This window comes from Lagenorhynchus albirostris, chromosome 12 (genome assembly GCF_949774975.1).
Source record: "Lagenorhynchus albirostris chromosome 12, mLagAlb1.1, whole genome shotgun sequence".
Taxonomy (NCBI): Eukaryota; Metazoa; Chordata; class Mammalia; order Artiodactyla; family Delphinidae; genus Lagenorhynchus; species Lagenorhynchus albirostris.
The window spans coordinates 41,576,158-41,598,279 of NC_083106.1; the positions used below are offsets into that span (position 1 = coordinate 41,576,158).

General features: G+C 35.9%; 1 protein-coding gene across 1 annotated transcript in view; it reads left to right on the forward strand.

Annotated features, from left to right (window-relative positions):
* Window positions 1-22,122, forward strand: part of CEP85L (centrosomal protein 85 like) — a 155,243-nt gene that overhangs the window by 108,792 nt on the left and 24,329 nt on the right. The window contains exons 6-10 of the mRNA XM_060167295.1: window positions 7,298-7,477; window positions 14,030-14,182; window positions 16,380-16,534; window positions 18,687-18,804; window positions 19,351-19,401. Coding sequence (XP_060023278.1) covers window positions 7,298-7,477; window positions 14,030-14,182; window positions 16,380-16,534; window positions 18,687-18,804; window positions 19,351-19,401 — 657 coding nt within the window. The remainder of the gene's footprint in view (window positions 1-7,297; window positions 7,478-14,029; window positions 14,183-16,379; window positions 16,535-18,686; window positions 18,805-19,350; window positions 19,402-22,122) is intronic.

Here is a 22,122-nt window from a genome sequence, read left to right on the forward strand (position 1 = left end):
CTTTTTTCTTTATTCTGTTCCGCAGCAGTGAATTCCACCATTCTGTCTTCCAGGTCACTTATCCGTTCTTCTGCCTCAGTTATTCTGCTATTGATTCCTTCTAGTGTAGTTTTCATTTCAGTTATTGCATTGTTCATCTCTCTTTGTTTCTTCTTTAATTCTTCTAGGTCTTTGTTAAACATTTCTTGCATCTTCTTGATCTTTGCCTCCATTCTTTTTCCAAGGTCCTGGATCATCTTCCCTATCATTATTCTGAATTCTTTTTCTGGAAGGTTGCCTATCTCCACTTCTTTAGTTGTTTTTTGGGGTTTTATCTTGTTCCTTCATCTGGGACATAGCCCTCTGCCTTTTCCTCTTGTCTGTCTTTCTGTGAATGTGGTTTTTGTTGCACAGGCTGCAGGCTTGTAGTTCTTCTTGCTTCTGCTGTCTGCCCTCTGGTGGATGAGGCTATCTAAGAGGCTTGTGCAAGTTTCCTGATGGGAGGGACTGGTGGTGGGTAGAGCTGCCTGTTGCTCTGGTGGGCAGAGCTCAGTAAAACTTTAATCCACTTGACTGCTGATGGGTGGGGCTGGGTTCCCTCCCTGTTGGTCGTTTGGCCTGAGGCGACCCAACACTGGAGCTCTACTGGGCTCTTTGGTGGGACTAATGGCCGACTCTGGGAGGGCTCATGCCAAGGAGTACTTCCGAGACCCCCCCGCCTCTGCGGGAGACTCTCCAACACTAGCACATAGGTCTGGGTCGGTCTCCTATGGGGTCACTGCTCCTTCCCCTGGGTCCCGATGCGCACACTACTTTGTGTGTGCCCTCCAAGAGTGGAGTCTCTGTTTCCCCCAGTCTTGTCGAAGTCCTGTAATCAAATCCCGCTAGCCTTCAAAGTCTGATTCTCTAGTAATTCCTCCTTCCATTGCCGGACCCCCAGGTTGGGAAGCCTGACATGGGGCTCAGAACCTTCACTCCAGTGGGCAGACTTCTGTGGTATAATGTTCTCCAGTTTGTGAGTCACCTACCCAGCAGTTACAGGATTTGATTTTATTGTGATTGCGCCCCTCCTACCGTCTCATTGTGGCTTCTCCCTTGTCTTTGAATGTGGGCTATCTTTTTTGGTGAGTTCCAGTGTCCTCCTGTAGATGATTGTTCAGCAGTTAGTTGTGATTCTGGTGCTCTCACAAGAGGGAGTGAGAGCACGTCCTTCTCCGCCATCTTGAACCAATCTCTAGTTCATTTTTGTGGAGGGTGTAAGGTCTGTGTCTAGAATATTTTTTTGTTTTTTTTTTTGCATGTGGATGTTCAGTTGTTCTAGTATCATTTGTTGAAAAGACTGTTTTTGCTCCATTGTACTGCCTTTGTTCTTTTGTCATTAGATTGGTTGACTGTATTCGTGTGGATCTATTTCTGGGCTCTGCATTCTGTTCCCTTGACCTGTTTGTTTGTTCTTTCCCCAATACCACACATTCTTGATTACTGTAGCTTTTCTGTAAGTCTTCAAGTCAGGGTGTCAGCCCTCCATCTTGGTTGGTTCATCTCCTTAAGTATTATGTTGGCCATTTTGGAGCTTTTGTTTTTCCATATAAACTTTAGAATCAGCTTGTCACTATCCACAAAATAACTTGCTGGGATTTTTATTGAAATTGCATCGAATCTATAGATCAGGTTTGGAAGAACTTGACATCTTGACCATACTGAGTCTGTCCATGAACAGGGAATATCTCTTCATTTATTTTGTCCTTCTTTGATATCTTTGATCAGAGTTTTGTAGTATTCCTTGCATAGATCTTGTATATACACATTTTGTTAGATTTATACTATTATGTTTTTGAGGGTGCTAATGTAAATGGTAATGTTTTTAGTTTCAAATTACACTTGTTCATTGCTGTTATATAGGAAAGAAAGTGCCTGACTTTCATGTGTTTCACTCCACTCTCTTTTTGCTTGCATGGTTTCTGAGAAGTTGTATAAAGCTCTTATCTTTTCCTGTCTATAGGTAAGGTATTTTCTCCTCTGGTTTCTTTCACAATTTTTTTAATCTTTGATTTTCAAAAATTTAAATATGATATGCTTAAGTGTAGTTTGGGGGCATTTATTCTGCTTGGTGTTCTCTGAGCTTCCTGGATCTGAGGTGTGGTATGTGACCTTTTGGGGAAATTCTAAAATCATCTTGTTTAAAATATTGCTGTTTTCTTTCTCTCTTTTCCTTGTGGTGTTCCCATAAGATGTATATTACAAGTTTTGTAGTTATCTCACAACTCTTGGATATTCTCTTCTATTTTTTCCAATCTTTTTCCTCTTTGCTCTTAAGTTTTAGAAGTTTCTGCTGTCATATCCTCAAGCTCAGATTGGTTCCTGCGCCAGGTCCAGTCTACTGATAACCACATCAAAGACATCCTTCGTTTCTGTTTCAGTGTTTTTTGTCTCTAGAGTTTCCTTTATAGTCTTTCCGGCTCTGTTCTTATATTATCCATCTGTTCTTGAATGTTTTCTACTTCATCAGTAAAGCCCTTAAGCATATTAATCATAGACATTTTTAAAAATGTCTGTTCTGATAATTCCAACATCTGTGACATATCTGACTCTAGCTCTGATGCTTGTTCAGTCTCTCCAGATGTACTGATAAAAGGAAGTGTGGTAGGTAGGCCTTTAGTAATGTCATGGTAGGGTGTGGGGCAGGGGAAGCATTCCCTGGCCCTCTGACTTAGTCTTTTCATGAGCCTGTGCTCCTGGACTGTGAACTTCACCAGTGCTTCTTAGTTTTTTCTTTCCCACCCTTAGGTAGGACAGGATGGCTAGAGGCAACTGAGTTGGATATTAACCCTTCCCCCATGTGGAAGGCTAGAGGGAGCTGGTTTGGGATTTTTTCCTTCTAGGTATGTTAGTTCCCTTCTAGGTAGGTTAGTCTCTGGTAAAGTAGTTTCTCCTGAGGACAGGCCTTGTTAAGAAGAACATGGAGCTCTGGCATTTCAGAATGGTTTCTTTTCTCCTCCCTCTGCTGGACGCACAAAGGGATTCATTTTGAGGACCTGGTAGAGCTTCTAGTGGTATAATTCAAGGATATTGGGTGTCCCCTATGACTGGGTGCCCCTGGAGATTTTGACTCTCAGACCTTCACTTTGAGCCTCCAACAAATTCATCAATTACAGTTCTGGTTTTCCTACTTCAGCACTGGTTCCCATGGATAATTCTGTTCCAGTAAGTGTGATTTTCTTTATTTGCCTGTTTCTCCAATTTTGGGGGTGGCAGTTTGCCTGATAACCTCACTTCTCTGACAGAGCTAAGAAGAGTTGTTGATTTTTCAGTTTGTTCAGCTTTTCACTTGTCAGTAAAACAGGTTGGCAATTTCTGAGCTCATTATATGCCTGATGGGAAATTGTAAATCTGTATTCACTTTTTTACAGTTTCCTAGCCTATCCTGGCCATTTTTCTGGGTTCTAGACCCATCTCTTTGCCTGATGTTCATATATATTTGTATCTTAATATTAAATTGATATTAACTGGCATCTTAATATCAATAGGCTCTAATTGTAATTAAGTACGTTTGCTTAAACCTGTTCTCCCACATGACCTACTTACCTCTGCTCAGAATATGATCTTCCCTGTTACTTAGACTCAGAATTTCGAACCTTTAGTTATCTTTAACATTTCTTGTCCATTCACACCTTAAAAAATAATTTTCTCTAAATCCTCTCATTTCTGCTTCCAGAGCTTCTTCCTTCTGTTCTCAGTATTCTTGTTCAGCTCCTTGGTTTTTTCAGCTAAATAGGTTAGGATAATTTCTTAAAGTGATATATTCATATCCATTCACCATATCCTTTAATTCATCTTGTTTATTACTTCCAACTGTTATAGTTCTCTCTTGTCCTTTTTCTTCTTTTCTTTTCCCTTTAATCTAAAGTTACTAAGAGTTTACACTATGGTAGTTTACGCTATGGTAAGTGCTAGGGAATACAGAGATTTACAAAACAGAGTTCACAGACTTCTTAAACATGTTACTTTCTTGTTCTAGAACCATCACCGGATTCCCATTTCCTATGCATTAAGGTTGAATTCTGAACCTTGTGATTCTAAAGTATGGTCTCACGTAGATGTTTCAATTTTCTCTTATATTCCCCCCTCTTGTAACCTAAACTTTATGGGTACTCTGTGCATATATTCCGTCTTTTACCTTTTTAAAATGTTCTTTCTGGAATGCTTTTCTTCCTTTCTCTGTTCCTGCCAGAATCCTCCTTATTTTCAAAGTCTGTTCCAAAAGCCACCTTTCCAGTAAAGCCTTTTCCCTCATTCTCCCCATGCCCTTTTCATTTATCCTCCCACCTTCCAACACTTTGTACTGAAGATGGCTTTTCTTTGGCTGCCATACTATATTGTATCCTGTATATAATTATCTAAGGGTTTCTCTTATGCTTCTGATTAGAATTTGAGTTTGTAAAGGGCAGTGCCTGAGTCGGTTATCTTTGAAATACCATGCACATGATGAATGCTGTTTATATAATCAAAATTTTTTTCCTTCCAGATTTATGGAGATATAATTGACATACAGCACTGTATAAATTTAAGGTGTATAGCATAATGATTTGACCTTCATGCATCATGAAATGATTACCACAGTAAGTTTAGTGAACATCCACCATCTCATACAAATACAGAATAAAAGAAAAAGAAAAAAACATATTTTTTCCTTGTGATGAGAATTCTTAGGATTCACTTTCTTAACAACTTTCATATATAACATACAGCAGTGTTAATTATGTTTATCATGTTGTCCGTTACATCCCTAGTACTGGAGGTTTGTACCTTTTGACCCCCTTCATCCACTTCCCCTTCCCCCACCCCTGCCTCTGGTAACCACAGATCTGATCTCTTTTTTTCTATGAGTTTGTTTGTTTTTGAAGTGTAATTGACCTACAATGTTATGTTAGTTCCTGGTGCACAACATATTGATTCAGTATTTCTATACATGACAGAACGATCACCACACTAAGTCTCGTTACCTCCTGTCACCATACAAAGATATTCCAGTATTATTGACCATGTTCCCCACACTGCACATTTCATACCTGTGACTCATTGATTTTGTAACTAGAAGTTTGTACCTCTTCATCTCCCTCATCTGTTTGTTCTCTGTATCTATGACTATTTCTGTTTTGTTATGTTTGTTCATTTGTTTTGTTTTTTAAATTCCGTGTATAAGCAAAATCATATGGTATTTGTCTTTCTCTGTCTGACTTAACTTCACTTAGCATAATAATACCCTCTAGGTCCATCCATATTGTCGCAAATAGCAAGATTTCATCTTATATTATAGCTGAGTAATATTCTGTTGGAAGGATAGATAGACAGATAGACATAGATATCACCTCTTCTTTATACATTCATCTATCCATAGGCACTTAGGTTGCTTCCATAGCTTGGCTGTTGTTCACTGCTGCAGTGAACATAGGGTTGCATGTATCTTTTCAAATTAAGTGTTTTTGTTTTCTTCAGATAGATACCCAGGAGTGGAATTGCTTGATCATATAATAGTTCTATTTCTAATTTTTTGAGAAATTGACCTACTGTTTTCCATAGCGGCTGCACCAGTTTGCATTCCCACTAACAGCGCACGAGGGTTCTTTTTCTCTGCATCCTGGCCAACACTTTATTGTTATTTGTTGTCTTTCTGATGATAGCCATTCTGACAGGTGTGAGGTTGTATCTCACTGTGGTTTTGATTTGCATTTCCCGTACGATTAGTGATGTTGAGCATCTTTTCATGTGCCTGTTGGCCATCTGTATGTCTTCTTTGAAAAAATGTTTTTTCAGGTCCTCTGTCCATTTTTTAATTTTTTTTGATGTTGAATTGTATGAGTCCTTCGTATATATTGGATATTAACCCCGTATCAGATAAATCATTTGCCATTATCTTCTCTCATTCAGTAGGTGGCCTTTTTGTTGTTGATAGTTTCCTTCATAGTGCAAAGGCTTTTTAGTTTGATTTAGTCCCATTTGTTTATTTTTGCTTTTGTTGCCCTTGCTGGGGAGACATAATCCCCCCAAAATTGCCAAAACTGATATCAAAGAGTGTACTGCCTGTGTTTTCTTCTAGGAGTTTTATGATTTCAGGTCTTACATTTTAAGTCTTTAATCCATTTTGAGTTTATTTTTTATATGGTGTGAGAAAGCATCCAGTTTGATTCTTTTGCATGTAGCTGTCCAGTGTTCCCAGCACCATTTATTGAAGAAGCTGTTTCTTCCCCTGTTGTGTATTCTTGCCTCCTGTGTCGTAGATTAATTGACCATATAAGTATGGGTTCTTTTCTGGGCTCTCTATTCTGTGCCACTGATTTATGTGTCTGTTTTTGTGCCAGTACCATGCCGTGTACATAATTTTTGAATTGCATCTCTGCCTTTTGAAACAGTATGAGTTCTTCAAGGCCTAGTTCAAGTTCACTTCTATAAAGCCATTCTATAGCTACTACACATACAGCTATCTTAGCACTTAGGCAGTCTTTGTTGTCTTTTTGTGTGTGACACTTTATTAAACTGGTGGGACCTTGTTTTATTAACTGTTGACTCCCCAGTACACAATGCCTAACATATGTGCTTAGTAAATAGAAAAGTAATCTGTTTCTTTATTTTCACATTACTTTGTTTGTATCACATTCTTATCACATTCTAATTTGTTTGAGGAAATATTTGTATTTCCTGCCCTCCTCTTCCAGGTTGTAATGCTGCAGGGGGAAGGGGAGGGAAGAGATTTTGTCTGACTCTCCTTCAAAGCCTTGCTCATGAAAAGAATAATACATTTATTCATTAAGCAATTATTTTTTAACATTTATTTTGTGCCAGCCACTGCTCTATGAAATAGGGATATAAGAGCAACTAAGATGGACAGAAATTCCTGATTTCATGGACCTTAGTTTCTAGTTAGGGGAAACACTCTATTAATACTTACTGAGTTTAATATTAGCTAAGAAATGATCACCTGTGAGGAAATATTTCTTTAGTTTTTATTTATTTCCCCTGAGATTTCACTTCTTTATAATGTACTTTTTATACTCTGATACTTTTTAACCAAATAATAACTGCTTTTTAGTAAGCTTCTGCTGTGTGCTAGGGACTTTACATAACTTGTTGATGGTAAGCAATTTGAATTGATCATGGCACATAACTAGGAAGCAGGAGAGCTGGGATTTATGCCAAGGTCTGTCATTAAAGGCTATTTGTGCTCTTTGTACTGTAGGTACCTCATTTCTAATTTCTTTCCATTTATTCAAGACAGGTAAACTTTTAAAGTCTTACCTATGTTTTTTTTCTTTCTGAATAGCCACAATATGAGAATACTTCCCTCCAGACTCCATTTTCAGACCAGTCAACATCCCATTCCCAGCAAGAGGAGCTTGAGCAAAAGCTTGCATCTACTGAGAAAGAGGTTTTACAGCTCAATCAGTTTCTAAAGCAAAGGATAAGCCAATTTAGTGAAGAGAAGAAGAAACTGGAGGAAAAGGTAGGTATTTTTAATAAAGTTGAATTGGGTCAAGGGCATTCCTTCAACATATGATTTTTTTGTCATCTATTGTATGCCAGGTGTCATACCAGGTTTTATTTACATTGAAGTGATTAGTTTTACAGTAACTTTTGAGAAACCCTGTGCTATCTACAAAAATCCAGGCATTTTTTTTTTGAGAGATAAAAATACCACTGTGTATTATATTATGTCTTTCTAAGTAATAGTAAAGCTTTTTTTAAAGTTAGTTGTCTACACTGAGATGTGACACCAATAACTGTTCTCCTTTTCCTTTTGGGGCCCTGTGTCTTTGTAATGTGGGATATGAAGGATTGGTAAATGAAATGAAAGTGGTCCTTCTTTCAGAAGCACATGACTTCACGTTATTTAAGCTGAAGCCCTTGATTCAGAATAAGTAGCTGAAAGCCAGATACCTCTATATACACAATACATCTGTCCATTTATTTGACCTTTCTGCCTTTATTACAGTATTTTCACAGACTTCATCTCATTCCATTCTAGTATCATTAAAGATCAAGTAAGATAAGGATACAAGCTAGCCCTGATTTATTGAAGAGGCATAGATCCTTAAGCTACTACTTAGTTGCATAATTGGTTTTAGATTTCTCTTGTTATACCCAGCTTATTATTCTATTAACTAACCTTCCCTTCAAGTGATCTTGAGGCGTCACCATGATTTCTGTAGGCAGGTTTGGAGCTATTAATTGAGAGCTCATTGACGTTTTTGAGTCAGTACACACACACACACATACACACACACACACACACACACGAGCTAAAATTTTTATCTTCCAAAAATCTGACAAATTTTACATGGTTTCTCTTTCTCAGCTATATGATGTATTTTATTGTGGCTAACTTGAAAGTACCTTGAAACAGGTACTGTTTCTTGTTTCTTTTGTGTATTTTTTGGGCTTTATCTAATACCACAATCTGGAGGGAGCTATGGAAATATCCATCGGTCATACATAAGTGGGAGGGATTAAAATGTTTTCTCACCTGAAACTTGTTAATTAAAAGATTGTGTGAAAATTGTGAAGATTCAGTGGAGGCAGTTTTTAAAATATATTTTTATGTTTTATCTAAATTTTTCTCATCTTTTATTATTTTTCATGTCTGTTGCTTAATAAAATCAGTTTATATGTTACCTACCTATGAGACAGCTCCTAATTGGATGTCTTCAAAATACTTCAGACTTCTCATGTCTAAAATCAGTTCTTAATTTTGCCTTCTGACTGCCCTATTCTCAAACGACATAAAACAACATTTTCTTCAATGTTCATTGCTGTGTATTCAGTTACTCATGCTAGAAACTCTACTAAGTTAATCAAGCCTGTCTTCTGAATCTATACAAAACCTGTCCAACACTACCAGCCTAGTCCAGGTTCTTAGCTCTTGGCAAAGCTTTTGTAATGGCCTCTTCATTGGTGTTTCTGAATTCACCCTTGCCCTGTCTACCTGTTCTCCTCAATCACTTTTGTTGTTGTTATAATTCTGTGTATTTTATTTATTATACTTTTAAAGATTGAAGCATAATTTGCATACAGTCAAGTGTGCAGATCTTGGGTGTTCAGTTTTTATGAATATTGCTAATAGTATACAGTCGACCCTTTAACGGAATGGGTTAACTGTGCGGGTCACTTATACATAGATTTTATTCAGTAGTAAATACTACACATGTGGTATAGTGGAGGAAAAAGCAGATACAGAGGGCCGACTGTAAGTTGTATACTGCATGGAGGGTCAGCAACCCAACCCCCTTGTTGTTCAAAGGTCAACTGTATACCCATATAACCACTGTCTAAAATGAGATCATAAACATTTCAGTTATCCAAGAAGTTCCCTTGTGCTTCTTTCTAGTCAGTCTTCTTCCCTTCCCTGAAACACTTTTTTTTTAAATAAATTTTATTTATTATTTATTTATTTTTGGCTGCATTGGGTTTTCATTGCTGCATGCGGGCTTTCTCTAGCTGTGGCGAATGGGGACTACTCTTCGTTGTGGTGGGCGGGCTTCTCATTGCAGTGGCTTCTCTTGTTGCGGAGCACGGGCTCTAGGCGCACAGGCTTCAGTAGTTGTGGCATGTGGGCTCAGCAGTCGTGGCTTGTGGGCTCTAGAGCACAGGCTCAGTAGTTGTGGCACACAGGCTTAGTTGCTCTGTGGCATGTGGGATCTTCCCGGACCAGCACTCAAACCTGTGTCCCCTGCACTGGCAGATGGATTCCTAACCACTGCGCCACCAGGGAGGTCCCCAAAACACTTTTTTATCACTGTAGATTAGTTCTGAGTCTTCTTGGACTTTGTATAAATGGAGTCATACCATATATGTTCTTTTGTGTGTGTTTTCTTTCCCTTAATATCTTTGAGATTTATTTGCGTTGTTGCACGTATCAGTAGTCTGTTCCTGTCTATCCTTGAGTTGCATTCCATTATATAGATCTCTCACAATGTATCTATTGTCCTGTTAGTGGATATTTGGATTGTTTGCAGTTTGGGAAAATTATGAATAAGGCTGCTGTGAACATTCTTATACTAGACTTTATTTGGTATACATAAGTTTTCATTTCTCTTGGAGAAATTTCTAATAGTGGAATTTCTAGGTCATTTGGTTCATAGTGTAGATGTTTAACTTATAAGAAACTACCCCAGTCCTCCCAAGTGTGTGTACCATTTAACACTTCCACTACCAATGAGTGAGAGTTCCAGGTGCTCCACAGCCTTGCAAATCCATTCTTAATAGTATGGAGGAATGAACCTTTTAAAATGAAGATCCAGTCATTTTTCTTACTTGGTTAAAACCCACTAATGCCATCTCATTGTCTTTAAAATAAGAATTTAATATTTTCTATGACCTGAAAGAGCCTGCCTAATTATATAGCCTTGGGCCCTACCAGTCTCCCTCTGGTACACTGTGTCTTGGTATAGTGTCTTACAGTTGTTAAGCAGGTCAGACCTTGTTTCTGGTATAGGTTCTTTACATAAAGTGTCCTCTTTGCCTGATGAATACTTGGCTCTCTTTTCCTGCTCCCCAGTCACCTATTTATCAATATTTTATCAAGTCTCAACTTAGATATATTTTCCCTCCAACCGCTTCTTATACATGCTTAAAGCATTTTGTTCTCAGCACAAATTTGAATGTTGCTATGTTTTTTATACATCTCTGTAAGTTTTGTGAAGGCAGGGATGTATCTGAATGTGTCACTGTAGCATATGTAGCACCAGCCATGGTCCCTGGCATATTGAATGAATGAATGAACAAATGCTTTCAGGTGATTTTTGCCACAAAGGGAGAGCAGGGAATGAGATAACCCCAACAAAGGACTAGGGAAAGAATAATTAGAGATATCGAAGATGTCAGAATGGGTGCACGATGGACCAAATTCCTAAGGAGAAATAGGAGAATGTTGATAACAGATGCCAAGGTAGAAGAGTTCCTCTTGGAAAAGAAGAGAAATAGCCTCTCTGTGAAGTGAGACAATTAAGAATGGACGTGTCTATACCAGTGGACCTTGAGGAGTGGGGTTAATATAGAGGGTAGACTTTGTGTCAGAGGACATGGAGATGACCTGAGTTCTTGAAGGGAGTGTAGAAGCTAGGAAATTAGACTCATGCATCAACTAAACAGCACCCTGGGCCCACATGAGATTAGATTGCATTGTTTTCCTTCTACATTTAGTCTCAGTAACCCTGATCAAGACTGATTCTAAGACAGAAAAACATTTAATGCGGTAAGTAAGAATAACAAGGGAAGTTACTCTTTGTTGAACACTTTCTTTTATGTGCCAGATAGTATGTTAATGTACATTAAATGCATTTTCTTATTCAATCCTAGTGTCACAGAAACCCTATGAGGTATATACTGTACCCCATTTTTTTAAAAATGAGGTTACTGAAATTTTGAGAAAAGTAATTTGTCCAGTTGCATGTAGATAGAAGTTGTTGAAAAGCTGGAAGTAAAATTCAAGACAATTTAACTCTCCAGCTGATGCCTTGGTTCTAATAATAATTTATAAAAATTTTACTGGAAAACATTTTCTCCCTAATCTATTTTCTTCTAATAATTGTATTTAAAATGAAGAAAAATAAATCTGTTTGTAAACCTCTTCTGAAATGGGGAATTGCCTACTCGGAATGATCTCAGTATTGCATAATACCTCCTTGAAATTTTACTTAACTTTTTATAACTAGAATAGGGAAGATTTATTAGTGGTGCCTCATTTACCTGTAGGTAATTACTGGAGTTAAGAATTCAGTAACCTCTGTTGATCTGCTAATCTGCAACAACATAAAACTTGGAAGTTAAAAAAAACCAGAAAATAAAGAGCTTCTCATCAGTGAGCAGGGCTGGAAAAAATAAACAAAAAAGATCCAGTAATTATGTGTGATCAGCTTGTGGCCACAAATAACAGAGATGGTATCCAATAGGAGAGTGTTGGCCGAGATTTGTGATCAAGAGCAGCAAGCTTGACATGATAGCAAAGAAGAGAATTGACCAAAGGAAAAGAAGAAACCTAGGACACCTTTGCATAGAAGACAGCATGACTAACTTATTCCAGTGGCTGCTTTTTGAGGACACAATTATGTCACTTAAACAATTATGTCACATTTAAGACACAAACAATTAAGTGTAAATTAGGGAGCATGCAGTAAAAATAGGCTGGTAGTTATGTTTACTTCTGTAATTTACAGGGTCATTTGCTAAGGCAAGAGCAGGATTATATGGTCTTTCAGGTCACGGCCAGGGCCGACAGTCTGTGAGTTCTGATAGATCAAAAGTTAAATTGTCACACCAGCATACTTGATTTTAGTCCTAAGAAAGCCCAAATAAAAGTTTTTGTCTGTTTTACCGTTGTTGCTCCTTACCCAAGGACCTAAGTGAATCCTAACGTTATTGATGGAATGAATAGATGAAATGCGATGTCATTTGTTTCTCCAATTGAAATTGGGAGTTTTTTTTCTTTTTTTTTTAAACATCTTTATTGGAGTATAATTGCTTTACAATGGTGTGTTAGTTTCTGCTTTATAACAAAGTGAATCAGCTATACATATACATATATCCCCATATCTCTTCCCTCTTGCATCTCCCTCCCTCCCACCCTCCCTATCCCACCGCTCTAGGTGGTCACAAAGCACCAAGCTGATCTCCCTGTGCTCTGTGGCTGCTTTCCACTAGCTATCGGTTTTACATTTGGTAGTGTATATTTGTTTTGTGTTTTGTTTTTCCAATTGAAATTGTTTTAATAAAAGTTTTTATACATTGGAACTGAAATAAGTTAGATAAGGCATGAAAGAAACTGGATTGTGGACAAGCATTAGCTTTAATAAAATTTGAAAGAGTAATCTATTATACTACTAATTACTCGTACTTATTTCCCTGGTGAATATGAGAAAAGGCTATAAAGATATTTTAGAACCCTGTAAGCCTCTGAAAGAATGTTAAATGTTTGGAAGACTGGTAAATTAAAGTAAATGTGAGTCTGGAGTTTACTTTTTAGGCAACTAATTGTATATACATTGTTTTTAATTGATCTTGATTATGAAAGAGCTTTAGAGATAGTATATCTACAAAATTTAAAGATCGTATGTTTTAGGTGGAAAGCTGAAAAAAAAATAGCACATAAAAGTCTGAGGTTCAACCTACAGAAATTGGGATTTACTAAAGATCGTGAATTGTATGTATTCCATAGTAGGTGTTCAATTAGCATATTTCATCAGTCCTAAGGTGACATTAATGGTAAGGCACATCTTTATTTTGTATAGTAAGAGAATATAGTACAAGTTCAGTCTGACACAATGCCTTAACAATAGTCTTGCTTGAGGTATGAATTAGTCTCACTAGTCCCATTATTTGTTCCTAAGTATTTGGTAATTTTGGTGAGTGCCCTGGCTTTGATTGCTTTGCTTTAGTGCATGATAAGCGATTCCTTTGTAAGTCTGTAAGTAACAAAACAGCTTTAATTACTTATAGATATCTTCCTTTCTTAATTCACATAAAACATTGCATATAACTTTGCAATAAGTAAGAAATTAAAGTCATCCTTCCAGAGATGAATACTTGCTTCACTGATTTTTCAGTTGTTCCCTGAAACTGTCTTGCTGGGTACCCAATAACATTTTTCAATGCCAAATTATAATGTAACATTTCAAAGGTATTTTAAATATGATTTAAACTCAACACACATTCAACATGTACATAATACTGTTGAAATGACAAAGATATGAATAGCCTTGACCAAATTTGCACATGTGCAGGCAATAAAAACTACATCATTACTGCTGCCTGACTGCAGTTTATATCATCAATTGTAAAATCAAATAAAAATTTCAAAACTCTTGATTTCAATGATACAAGAATTTGAAAAAAATGTGAATCTTCGAATCTATGAAATAAGATAAGTCATACTTAAGTTGGAAGTGGTGTTAACTATATCTGGAACGGTTGGTGAATTCAGTGATGCCTAAGATTAGAATGTTGGCTTTTATATTACTGTTTTTTGACAAAACCACTGAAGCTTCATAATCTTTTTCTTTAGCTTAAAACCAGAGATAGATACATCAGTAGCCTGAAAAAGAAGTGCCAGAAGGAATCTGAACAGAATAAAGAAAAGCAGAGAAGAATTGAGACCTTAGAAAAGTATCTGGCTGATCTTCCAACTCTTGATGATGTACAGAGTCAGAGTCTACAGGTAACATGAAATAAAATTCTGATCTTTAAATGAGAGGGAAACATATTCTTTTTTAAGTTGACTCTTTAGACATTTCATTTTTATAATTTTTCATTCATTTTGTAAATTTTTATCATTTAAAATTTTAGTTGTATATTTGGCTAATTGTAAGTTAAATCTGTGTGCTTAATTGCTGTTTTTAGGATTAACTTTAATTAGAAACTTTGTTCATCTGAGCATGAATAGATCTTTCTTGTTCTTAATTAATATGCGGTTTCCTTCCTAATGAACCTGTCTTAACTCTCTCACTTAGTGTTCTACTCTAAAAGGTAGTTTCTAAACCAGTGACACCCCACCGCATGCACACACACTCATGCACCTCAGTTCTGACTTTTCCCAGTATTCTGTGGGATCCACCAAGGCTTAACAGGACCTTTTTTTGACCATCTTTCCAGATACTTGTTTTGTTTTCATCATTCTTCTTAATCTTTCTATAAATTCTTTCATATACTTTAATCTATGACCTCCATTCACTCCTCTGACTTCTCTTCTGGCCATTTTCCTTTCTTAGCAGTACCTCGTCCAAAGTCTTTCTACTAACTCTGTTGAGGCCTATCCTCTTGAAGCCTTATTTGTAAATCTATTAAACCTACTCTTCAGTCTTTTCTCAAAATCTTACTAATCATGGGACTTTCAGTTTTAGGACTCTTGACATTTGAGGTTAGGTAATTTTTTGTTGTAGGATTCTGTCCTGTGCATTAAAGGATGCTTAACAACATTTCTGGCCTCCACCTACTGGTTGCCAATAGTGCTGCTTCTTCCCTTCCCCCTAAACCAAAAATGTCAGCAGACTTTTCCAAATGTCTGCTGGGGTGAGTGGAGGGAGATCACTCCCAGTTGAGAATCATTGATCTAATCCATGGAGTATCATTATTCTGTAGACTCTAGACCTATAATACAATTTCTGTTTACATTAATTTATAAATTGTAAAACTAACAGAGGGTGATATCATGAAGGAACTAAAGAAGGACCCACAGGAGCTTGAGCAGGAACAGAGAGGACTATAGATTTTAAAACATGTGTTCATACCACAGTACACCCATTAGGATGGCTAATATCTAAAAAACAGAAGTAACAAGCATTGGTGATGATGTGGAGAAATTATAATCCCTCAGGCACTGTTGGTGGTAATGTAATATGGTGTAGCCACTATTGAAAACCATATGATGGTTCCTCAAAAATATTAAAAATAGAATTACCATATGCTCCACGAATTCCACCTCTGGGTATATGCTAAAAATAATTGAAAGCAGAGTCTCAAACAGGTGTTTATTCACAATGCATGTTCATAACAGCATTATTTACAATAGCCAAACAGTACCTCAAGTGTCCATCAGTGGGTGAATGGATGAACAAACCGTGATGTATACACACAATATAGCCTTAAAAAGGAAGGACTTTCTGACACATGCTACAACATGGGTGAACCTGTGGACGTTTTGCTAAGTGAAATAAGCCAATCACAAAGATAAATATTGGGATTGGCATATGTATAAGATGGGTAACTAATAAGAACCTGCTGTATAAAAAATTAAATAAAATAAAATTTGAAAAAAATGATTACAGTAATTATTTTAGGAATTGAAAAGGAGACATTTAATTAAAAAAAAGAAAAAAGCAAAGATAAATAGATTAAAGATAAAGAAAAATAGGTATGAGATACCTAAAGTAGTCAAATTCGTAGAGACAGAAGGTCAAAGGGTGATTGCCAGGGCTTGAGGGGAGAGGTAGATGGACAGAGAGGTAGATGGGTAGAGAGTTTGTTTTGAAAGATGAGAAGAGTTCTGGTGATTAGTTTACAACAATGTGAATGTACTTAACTCTACTGAACTGTACACTTAAAAATGGTTAGGATGGTGAATTTTGTGTTAGGTATATTTTGCCACAATTAAAATTTTAAAAATATCCCCAAATTGAGATCATTCACTTTTCTCTGTCTTCTAGAAATTTCTGACCCTATTCTCCTCTTCTCCATAATCTCATTCTCTCAGCTCCCTTTACACAAAGGAAGAGATAAAGTGTTAAGTGCTATCCATGAAATGAAGATAGTGTAATTTTAACCATAAGTCTATTAATTCTTGAGAACCCAGTATCAGTTTCTAGTAGGAACATATTTAATATTCTTTGTGTCATGAACTTTAAAAAATTTCTCTTTAGCTGCAAGTTCTAGAAGAAAAAAACAAGAATTTGCAAGAGACTTTGATGGAAATGGAAAAAAGGCTTGAAGAGTTCAAAAAACAGTGTCAAGAAAATGAGGCACAGCTAATATGCCAGAAAAAGAAAGAAAAGGAGTTGGTAACTACAGTTCAGAGGTAAGAAAACCTTCAGTAATTCTTTTATGTTATTTTTAAGTTATTCCTTATTTGTCATAAAGCATTTCACTTAAAATATGTTAATTTATAATTAGTACTCTATTATTTCTCTTAAAGATGTATTATTGAGAACCAGAAGTATTATGTCATCGAAACAGGTTGTCTCAGTTGTGATTTAACAATGCGATGCAACATACTGACATCTCGGTTTTAGATAAGAGTAGGTTTTAGATGAGAATAGTTTTCTAAAAAAAAAAAACATCAGTTGAAAACTGGAAGCATTAACACAAACCCTTTATCTAATGGCTTTGTCAAAGAATAAGTAAAAATTCTAAGTAACAAAAAGAGGGGCAGCCGGACTGCACTCCTTAATGGGACATGTCAAAGTGAAGTAATTGGCTCCCATTTCACCTGACTGCAGAGTAACAGATGCGGCCGTTTGCCATGCACCTTCCGAGTTTACTCACATATCTCTTGCCTCACAGGTCTCTTCGAATTTAATACAGTTAGAACTGCAGTGAATATTATTTGTTAGTATATTTTGTTAATGTATTTACGCTGGAAAATTAATGTTGGATTCATGAAAAACCTAGAAAACTATGCTATATATGCATCTACATGTGCACTGTTTTGTAGAACTTAAAAAACCTTAATAAATTGTCAACTATAAGTAGATAACACTATCCTGAAGAAGAAGACAACGAAGCAGCAAAAAACTAAATTTAATAAAGGCACTCTTTATGCTTCTATCAATTATATATAACTCAATGTAACTCACTTTTTTGTCAAAATCCTCCTGATAATTCCATGTTAATATTGCTTTACTGCTATTTTCAAAGTCTTAAATATGCCTGGTCTACTTTTTTTTCCTTAGATTTCAGTGCAGAAAACCTCTGATTTCTGGGACAATTCAGTCTTCTGTGTTTCTAATCTCAGCTCCAAAAAAAATCCATATACCTTTGACTCTACCTTTATTTTTCTCCTGTTTTCTGCTTTCTTGGTCTTTAATTTCTTTTTATTACTCCACATCTTATATCCTATTCTCTAGTCTCAAAACAGCTTCCTGACCTCCATTAACTCAACCACATATCTTTTTCTTTAATCTTATGACAAAATGAAAAGAGGTAATGCGTTTGTTCTGTTTTATAGGGCATTACAATCATAAACTCAAGCTTTTAAACTCTTGTGCTAAAAGCATAGCATAAGAAACTGTTAGGTCAAGGAATAAATATATTGGATTGTTGCTTTTCAAAGAGGAGGCCCCACTCAGCATCCAGTGCAAACTCTGGTCACCACAACACCAATCACACCCATTAGGGCAGCACACACTGAGGAAAGACGTGGCAGGGCATCCATCCTAAAAACAGCCCTCGCATCAAAAACGTTAGACGCACGCAGGCTATACAGGGACGCTCCCACAAAAAAAGCCCTTCAAGACCACTAGGTAACTGTTTCTTCTAAACTCATACAGTCAGAGAAATATAAGTAAAATGAAGAAGCAGAGGAACTACTCCCAATGAAAAGATCAAGAGAATTCCCTGAAAGAATAAAGAATGAAACTGACCTCTCGTCTACTAGATCCCAAGTTCAAAAAGGAGGTAGTAAAAATGCTGAAGGAACTAAGAAAGGTTATTGATAGAAATGCAGATTACTGTAAAAAGGAACTAGATTGTTCCTCATATTAATGAAGGAGAAGTGTAATTCTGCTGATTTAGTCAACAATTATCTTTACAAACAAACTTTTGCTGAACTCAAAATGCAGGGCAAAAGACGTGTATCCGTATTCTTAGGCTCCCTACCATAATCATCTTAATCAAGGAACTCTCCTTTGGGGGAGAGGGAAAGAACACGGCTTAGATTGTAGAGCTCAGATTAGGGTCATGAAGGACTTCACCAGGGCCTAATGTTGTCACATACTAAGCAGCTCTTGACTCTGGTCTCGTATTTGCTATTTCTGAAAAGATAATCTGCCTGCGTTATATTTCTTATTTGTATGAAATATAGGTACTCAAACTTAGTCATCTGTTGTCTGTAGGCCTTGATTATTGCTTGCTTAAAAAATATTATAGACGCTAAGAAGAGACTTCGTTCATCTACCAAAATCAGCACAGAGAGCTTATTTTCTTCATATAATTATGTCTTTCTAAAACAGTTTGCAGCAAAAAGTAGAAAGATGCCTTGAAGATGGAATTCGCCTTCCCATGTTAGATGCAAAACAGCTTCAGAATGAAAATGATAACCTGAGAAAACAAAATGAGAATGCTAGTAAGGTCAGTATATGTCTTTAATAATGAAATTTGATAGTGAAATCTATACTATATGGATACGTGCGTAGATATAAATTTATCTAGTTTATTTGATTTATATTTTTGCTAATATTTAATAGCTTATGGAATTTTTAGTTTGAATGTTTTTATTAGGAAAGAAAATAGCAGTTTAAGTAACTTTAATTTAAATTTAAATAAAAGCCAAACTAAACTTATATTATTTCTTAGCAAAAACAAAAGGATATCTTTTTCCATCCTAAATTATTCAAAATCTGTCTCAAACTTATTTTTATAAATTGTAAAGATTAAAGTTTTATCAAGAGCTAGAGTAAGACGTTTACAGTTTTACATATGTGTGATCCAAATCATACAGCTGTTTAAAGGATACTTTGTATGAATACTTTTGTTAAAAAAAAACCCACACACACTTTGATTTAAAAAAAATAAATTCATAATTCCCTGTGCTTTTGTTTTCTTGAAATTTGGTACTTCCAAAAAAGCAATGGAAAAAAAAATTTGATTCAGACTGATATATTTCCTATGTTGTAGATAATAGACCGCCAACAAGATGAGATTGACAGAATGATTTTAGAAATTCAGGTAAGGAATACTTTGTGCTTATTTTAATTTAGCTGTGTGCTGATTTACTCTTAGTAATTGCATATCTAAAAAATATCAAAGCATATATGTTTTTGTATGAATATATTAATAACACTTGAGGTGACATTGCAAATTCTTTAATATTAATCTTTCAGTTCTTTAGAATGAAAATGATACTTGGTAAATCAGTTCTTCAAAAACTGTGAAAATTATTCTTCTCTATTCCTTACCTCTCCTCTTTTCAATTGGGTGCAGTCTGTCTCTACTACTGAGAACACATTTGGTTAAGGTCATCAGTGATCTAAAATTAAAGACAATTAACTGTTTTTAGTCCATTGTAACTCGGCAAGAGCACTCTCCCTCCTAATAATTCTATATATTATTTTTCTGTATTATCAAAGTATGACACTTTGCATATTTGTGTCTGTATCTAGAGCTTAGGGTATCTGACCCAAAATATAAACCAAAATTTGTAGATTAAGTGGATTTTCATTCTTTTATTGATTTGCCAGATATTTACCGAGCCCCTGCATATATGCCAGGCACTGTTCTTAGCACTGGAGATTCATCAGTGAACAAAGCAAGTCCCTGGCCATTCTAGTGGGGTGAGATGGAGAAAATGGAAACATAATGTCAAGTTACGGATATGTACTATTATTTAAAAAAAAAAAAAAAAGGAGGATAGAGGGCAATGACAGATCGTGCTGCATTATATGCAGTGGTCATGAAGTTTTCCCTGAAGAAGTAATATTTGAACATAGTCCTGAATGAAGATAAGCAGGGGAAGAACATTCTAGGCAAAGAGAGCAGCCAGTGCCCTGAATGTGCCTGGTGTGCTCTAAGACAAGCAAGAAGGCTGCTAGTCTGGAGTACAGTGATTGTGAGATATAGTGAGAGGTGACTGATGGTAGACAGTAGCCTGGGGCCAGATCACATAGAGGTATATGTCTTTGTATTTTATTCTTTGTGTGATAGAAAACCACTGGACAAATTTTGCTGAATAAATTATTTTTATATCTCCTAATTTGAGTATTCTCAAAACTGGAAGTAAAAAAGAAAAACGTAATGGTTTGAGTGTCAGAATTTATGGACAATCTGCTTTGTCTTTTGGCCATATTAAGTGATCTATCAGTTTAGTCAAACACTAGTCCAATTCAACAAGTGTGTGGTCTTATTGGATTGATTCACAGAGGTTATACTCTTTAGTGTGTATTCCTTCAGTTGTTCTGCAAGCCATTCGAATTACGAGATGGTTAGATTCCCTCAGCCATTATTATCTGACTTCTTATCATAGACCACAATGAAAGGAATTTCTCTTTCATTTGGTAACAATATCCAGGAGGTAAATCTAATAAAAGTTATCGCGATACAAATTAAGGACAGTCAACTTTGTCCTTTGGCATTGAAATTTTGGTGGATAAAACATGTAGGATTTATTGTTTTTAATTTGTTTATTTGTAGGATTTATTGCATACTCTCTCTCACATTATAGATGTTTAGTGTATATTTGTATTAATTGAAATGTGCATTTTCCCCATTTGTGGAAGCATCGTAATGCAATTTACTCTTACACATTAACCAAGTCTTTAGTCACATTTAGATATGACTATATATAAATGAATATGTAGAAGAATATATAATTATGTGCCATTCCATTCTTTGTTCTTAAAATGCTTGAGTTAACATTCTTTTATTTCTTCAAATTAATTACAGAATGGAAGTCAAATTAATGAGGTACATTTATTTCCAAATATTTGGGCCCAGACAGTATACTCATTAATTCTATTGTCTACCTTTGGAAGCAAAGCCTATCTTGTTTTGTTTTGTTTTGTTTTGTTTTTTGTTCTTAGCCATTGTGATCATCTAGGTTTATAGGTCTAGGATATAGTTTCCTCACAGAGAGAGACAGCAAATGTTGATAACTGGCCAACTAAACTCCATGTATTTACCAAGATATTATTTGAAAATATCTTGAAAATTACAGATGGAGACAGATATGCCTCAGATAATGAGAAAATTTTTTGCTTAACATTACTTGTTTAAACTTGTTATTTTGGGGCCCTCACAGTTGAGAAGGCTAGGTTTTTTGTTTCATTTGTTATTTGGTGGTTTGTGATGGATATAAAAAGTGCGTAATTTGTAAAAACCTGAAATTTTCAGAATATTGCCTCTTCTGAAAAAATGAATACTAATTATTTACCTAGCATTGGAAACTGCAGAATCCTAAAGAGAACACTCTGGGTTGAAGAAGTATTCTTGTTGCTTTATACTATAGTCAATGGGCATGTCATCAAGTTGAACCACATAATAGAGCAATTCCTGTCAATTACTGATTATTTAAAGCTCCTAGCTTTTCCTTTTGCTTACATCAAGAATGGCCAACCTTAGTCCTATGTAGATGGTGATGTCCTTCCAACATGCTATAACTCTGTTTTATATTACTTCAAATTCCTTGGCATAGCCAAAATAACACAAAATACTTTATAATTAAGAACAACAGAGAACTTCCCAACCAATTTTAACATGAATTATGCATTTTAGCTATTAGTATAGTATTAAACTTATTGTAAAATGTCATTGCCATTGTAGTTTGCGTGTTTTGTTCCTCCACAGTGCTGGGAAGTTGTTCCATTTTTGGGTGTTTAGTAGACAAAGCCAACTTAGTATTATTCGAGTTTCATGTTTCACTGCTTCTTTATGCCCCTGCACACTGTTGAGAAT